Source organism: Mus caroli, unplaced genomic scaffold, assembly GCF_978045245.1.
Source record: "Mus caroli unplaced genomic scaffold, Mus_caroli_1 scaffold_1, whole genome shotgun sequence".
NCBI lineage: Eukaryota > Metazoa > Chordata > Mammalia > Rodentia > Muridae > Mus > Mus caroli.
Genome location: NW_028227256.1, coordinates 7,733,464 through 7,739,463, shown reverse-complemented (window position 1 = coordinate 7,739,463; position 6,000 = coordinate 7,733,464). Strand labels below are relative to the sequence as shown.

General features: G+C 42.3%; 1 protein-coding gene across 1 annotated transcript in view; it reads left to right on the top strand.

Annotated features, from left to right (window-relative positions):
* The first annotated feature begins 224 nt into the window (after positions 1–224).
* Positions 225–6,000, top strand: part of Cpa6 (carboxypeptidase A6) — a 441,999-nt gene continuing 436,223 nt past the window's right edge. The window contains exon 1 of the mRNA XM_021160312.2: positions 225–340. Coding sequence (XP_021015971.1) covers positions 225–340 — 116 coding nt within the window. The remainder of the gene's footprint in view (positions 341–6,000) is intronic.

Sequence of the window (6,000 nt, the reverse complement as noted above, 5' to 3'; positions counted from 1 at the left end):
GCCCCTGCTTCCAGGCTGGGCTGGGCTGCATTTCCTCACAAGACCCAGTCTTAATAGCAACTCCCTAGCTGCCTAAAGTGTCACATTTTGCTCATTCCCAAGCCTTCTCCCCCACCCCTTTCCCAGACAACTTGCTGGTGGGCAGGGGGTGTTGTAAGCCACCTCCAGCCTCTTCCTTTGGTGACTGCTGTTAAGCAACTTTCAACTCCTCTCATTGCAATAGTATGAAGTTCCTCGGGAGTCCCAGGAGCCACACAGCTGCTTTTCTGCCGGTTTGCTGGCTCCTTTTGAATATTCTGAAACCTGGGCAGTGCCACTCTTACGACAACCGCTATGCTGGGTAAGTGGAGCCAACTTCTTGTCCTGCAAGGCTTTGCTTGTATGAGAGGGGTGTTGTTTAGCCCCCATGTGCCTCACCATTTTGTTGTTTGTGGTTTCTGTGTGACTGAGGGCTTCAGAGTCCCCTCCATAAAATGTATAAACAGCATCCAGTATTGGTTCAGTTGGCTGAGAACGTACGATAGACAATAGTCTGCTATCATACTGTTTAGAGTGTCCCAGCCACAGCTGGGGCCTCAAAATTCAATGGGAAAGTGTCTCTGGGGTGCTGTGGCTAGTATCTGCAGTATTTGCCTTGGTTGATGCTCAGCATAAAGAATACTATTGTACCACATGAAATATGACCTAGAAATTGGTGTCCTTTAGAATGGTGCACTCACTTCAGCAGTGGGTTAAAATTTACCTGTGACTTATTTAAGAACTGAATATGATTTTTAAAAAATGTTAGTTCAGGGTGATTGTTAGATATTTCAGATCTGGGCAATTCAGATAATTTGACACAAATTAAGCAGAATAAAAGTAGTCAACTGTAAACATGCTGGTATTTTTAAGAAGAAGAAGAAGAAGAAACCAGTTTTCCCCTCTCTGTAGGTTAGCAGGCTCTGAGAAGGCAATCTCAGGGAGGCCCAGAGCTGGGACTAAAGAAATGTACCACTGTGCACGCTCTTATTATCTTGAAGGCTTGCTGTGGCACAGACAGCGTGCGCTTGGCTCAGATTTGCAGAGTGCTGTTTTTTGAATCTGGAAATTATAGAATGCCTGCATTTTAGAAAGGAACCTTAACTAGATCGTCTAGTTCAGTTGCTTAAAACCAAGGAGGAGAAGTGACATTACCGTACCACTCAGTTATCTCCAGTAGAAAAAAATTAGCATCCCAAAGAAAAGTTGCTCATTTTGGGAATTGTATGTGGAGCTTGTGAGAGTATGGGACACAGAATTTTTCTCTCCCCGGGGAACTGGATGCTGCTTTTGTTTAGTAATCTTCCAAATACAGAATTTACAGGGAGACATTCACAAACATGATTTTAATTGGGGAGGGCACAAGATCAAGTGGGAAGGTGTTTGGTGAAATAGAGGTGGGAATATAACCTTAAAATTTTCCACCTATATTTTTTTTTCTTGAGGCACAGAAGGGCATTTACATCTAAGAGGTTATTTCTAGTCTCCTGCATAGCAAAGCTTTATATCCTATAATTTGTCATGTGCCACACAACACTCCTTAGAGATGTGAGCAAAGACTGCTTAATGACCGACCTGCACCCTAAGGCTGTGGAGGAGTTAATCGCACTTTTGAGCTGACGTCAGACCAGACAATGAACATATATCATCAGTGTAGATGTGCCCCATGTGATACAGGACCGCACTCCTCCACTCAGCTGCGGCCCTGTGCATAATTTCTTCAGTATGTGGCATTCATTAGCAATAAGTTACCAGGCTTGCTTCAGCTGAGCAGGTGTGCATCCTTTCCCAAGCACCACTGAGTGTAGGACAAGTAAGGCCAGCAACATCTTTTCTTTCAGAATTTTTAAGAAATGATGCCACTTCTTAGGGAGATCGTCCTGCCTCCTCTCTTGCTGTGCACTGAAGGTAGTAATCACCATTTCTTTTAGCCTGCAACATAAGATAGTCCCGAATGTATAAATTACCAGATGTCTGAAAGTTGAAAGGACAAAAAAATGAGATGAAAACTGAGAAGCTGAAGAGCCTCTCACTATCTGTCCATCATAATAGAAGCCTAAGGCCTCTTGAAAATCTGAACTGTTCTGGGTGTTCCCTCCCTCCATTGAAAACGGAGAACTTTAACTCACCTTCAAGACACAGAAAGTCATTCTCTCCTTACCAAGGACAAATGCTTCTCTGTCTTGGGCGTGTCTTGCTTTGTTTACTTAGGAACCACTTAGTACATATTTAGCTCTTAGGAATCAAGAATCTGGTAGGAAAACAGGGTAAAACAGGAATGTCGTCTTTGTCTTTGTCTTTACTGCTGCCTGTTTAGCATGACTGTAAGCTGCCTTATTGTTATCCCTTCATAGGTTGTGTTGATTTTCTTGCTAATAATTATGGGATAATCTTATTCCGTGCATTATGGAAAAGATATTTGGCAGGTCTTAGCCAAATACATTACTATGTGATTGTCATCTGCAGGCCCCTGAGCATGAATAAAAATTAGAATATTCAGAAAAAAACAACATGCCCCTTCAGAAAAGCTAATGAGCCGCAGGTCCTCTCAATGCAAACAATAGCGGCTGAATAGAGCCAACATGTAATAGAAGCTTCCTTGAAGTGTCTCAGGAAATCAGTTGAAAAATGAGTTTGAGAAACTACAGACCTACAGGGAAATCTGAACACAAAGCCCTTTTTTGGGTAACTCTATCAGATCACACATCGACAAGGAAGATTTAAAAAGACAGAGGAGAACAAAGCAAGGTCAACAATTTGACTTTCAATAATACTGCTTTACCACTGCTCAGCTAGAGGAAGGCTGCAGGAGCTAACAATGCCAAGTCAGACATTTCCATCTAAGGTCACTCAATAAACAAGACTCCCACACAGGCAAACACCACTCTGTCTTCTCTTCTTTCCCATCTTGTTTTCATGGAAGAATCTAATTATTTACTATACTATGTGGTTATAATAGACAAATAATGATTTGCACCATAGGAAGGTGTGTGTGTGTGTGTGCACGTGCGCATCGTCCACAGTCAAGAAGCAGAGAGAGATGAACACTGTACTCAACTCACTTTTTCATTCTGCTTCAGTCTGGGACACTACCTTGTAGAGGTTTGCTGCCCCCATTCACAGTAGGTCTGCCCTCCTCAGCTAAATGTGTTTGAAAGCACTTTGACAAATACACATGCAGGCACTCTGGTTCATAGATAACTTACCTAAAGTCTCTGCAGGAATGTTTTTTTGTGTTCTCACCCACCTTTGCCTAAGTCTTCAAACTGTACCTTGCACTCCAATACTCATTTAGGAAAAAGATGTGCTTTTATCTTGTTTTGGAAAGAACATGATCATTTCAGCAATAAAGGAAAAGTGTATCTTATAAAGGTGAAATTGGAAGTTTGATCTCAGATACCTTCTCTCTGGGGTGAGGGGCATTACAGGTGGTCAGTCATTGCTTGGAATGCAGGTGGAGCCCATAGGACATGGGAAGTGCATAAAGGGGTACTTTAGATGCTTTAAAGATGAGGAAAAGCAGGACTGGAAGTATCTGTGGACATAACCCTTCATCCTCATAAGTATTATCTCAATGCTCATTGTGTGCCAAGAGCATTAACCAACAGTGAATACCCTAGAAAAGTTGCCAGTTAGTGAAGAGACTGGCCCCCAACACAGAAACTATCCAGGGTATAAGTACTGCCTAGGATATGCAGGCTCTGATGAGGATCATGCTCATTGTACCAACACAGAGGGTTAGACATCTTTTCTCAAGCTGAGTGCATCCTGATCTCCCGGGGCTGCTGGGTCTCCACTATGAGGACAAAGAGGCCTGGCTTCCCACCCAAACTGCTTAGTTGTACCAGCTTGCAATCCCACAAGCAATGGAGGAGTGTTCCTCTTTCTCCACATCTTCGCCAGCATCTGCTGTCACCTGAGTTTTTGATCTTAGGCATTCTGACTGGTGTGATGTGCAATCTCCGGGTTGTTTTGATTTGCGTTTCCTTGATGATTAAGGATGTTGAAGGATGTTTTAGTTGTTTCTTAGTCATTCAGTATTCCTCAGTTGATAATTCTTTGTTTAGCTCTGTACCCCATTTTTAATAGGGTTATTTGGTTTTCTGGACTCTAACTTCTTGAGTTCTTTGTATATATTGGATTTTAGCCCTCTATTGGATGTAGGGTTGGTAAAGATCTTTTCCCAGTCTGTTGGTTGCATTTTTATCCTATTGTCATACTCTCTGTTGAAAAGTCTGGTATAATTCTGATAGTTCTGCCTTTACATGTTACTTGACCTTTCCCCTTCTCCCCACCCACCCCCCACAATGTTTTGAAAATAGCACAACATTTTCTTTAAGTATCTCTTTTAGTATATTGTTGGGTTGTCTTACTTTTGCTTGTTTGTTTGTTGATTTAGCAAAGAACCCCTGTCTTTAATAGTCTAAATAAATTCATTTTGTATGCATATAAAAATCCAGAACAGCTATGGCTAGTTGGCAGTGCCAGTGTCCAGACCACTGTGGTCCTGCACCTTTGACCTGATCAACACCCAACTTGGAAATATGGTCCAGGAAGGGAGATTTTCTATCTATCTATCTATCTATCTATCTATCTATCTATCTATCTATCTATCCATCCATCTATCTATACTGGCTAGTTTTGTGTCAACTTGACACAGCTGGAGTTATCACAGAGAAAGGAGCTTCAATTGAGGAAATGCCTCCGAGAGATCCAACTGTAAGGCATTTTCTCAATTAGTGATCAAGGGGGAAAGGCCCCTTGTGGTGGTGCCATCTCTGGGCTGGTAGTCTTGGGTTCTATAAGAGAGCAGGCTGAGCAAGCCAGGGGAAGCAAGCCAGTAAAGAACATCCCTCCATGGCCTCTGCATCAGCTCCTGCTTTCTGACCTGCTTGAGTTCCAGTCCTGACTTCCTTTGTTGATGAACAGCAGTATGGAAGTGTAAGCCGAATAAACCCTTTCCTCCCCAACTTGCTTCTTGGTCATGATGTTTGTGCAGGAATAGAAACCCTGACTAAGACACTATCTATTCAGTTTACATCTCAATATCAGTCCCCCCTCTCCTCCTAGCACCCCCTCACATGGATCCTTCCCTACTCCCCCTCCCCCTTTCCTCTTAGATATCACTTCCCAAACCCCAACTCCCTTAACCTCCACCCCCTCCTCATTATTTGGTTTCTTTGGGTCTCTGGATTATAGCATTGTAAACACTTAAAGAAACCTTAGTCATCAGAGAAATACAAATCAAAATGATTCTGAGATTTTTGCCTTACACTCATCAAAATAGCTAAGATCAAAAACTCAAGTGACAGCACATACTGGCAAGGATGTGGAGCCAGGGGAACACTCCTCCATTGTTGGTGGGCATGCAAACTGGTACAGACACCCTGGGAATAAATTTGACAGCTTCTCAGAAAAATGGGCATAGTTCTATCTCAAGACCCAGCTATACCTCTCCTGAGCATATACCTGAAAGATGTTCCATCATCCCACAAGGACACTTGCTCAACTATGTTTATAGGATCATTATTTACAATAGCCAGAAAATGAAGACATCCTAGATATTTCTAAATGGGTAAAGAAAATGTGGTTCCTTTACACAATAGAATACTACTCAGCTATTAAGATTGAGGACATCTTGAATTTTGCAGATAAAATGGGTAGAACTAGAAAGTATCCTGAATGAGGTAACCCAAACCTAAAGGTATGTGCTCACTTATAAGTGAGTACACTAATAAGTGGATTCAGGAAGGAAGCTTTTATGTCACAATTTAGCTAACAGGAAAATGGAAAGAAAAAGCCAAAGTCCAGACATTTAACCTGTCCTCCATATGGACTAGAATTGGGCATATGGTTTAGGTATAACAGACATTGTGAAATATTGTCATTAGCTGAAGACCAGCTCTGGAAGCACTTGCTGAGGGACACTTGCAGGTCTGTAGAGGTCTCGGAGACACTGGTGACCACAGCCCATTCTCATTT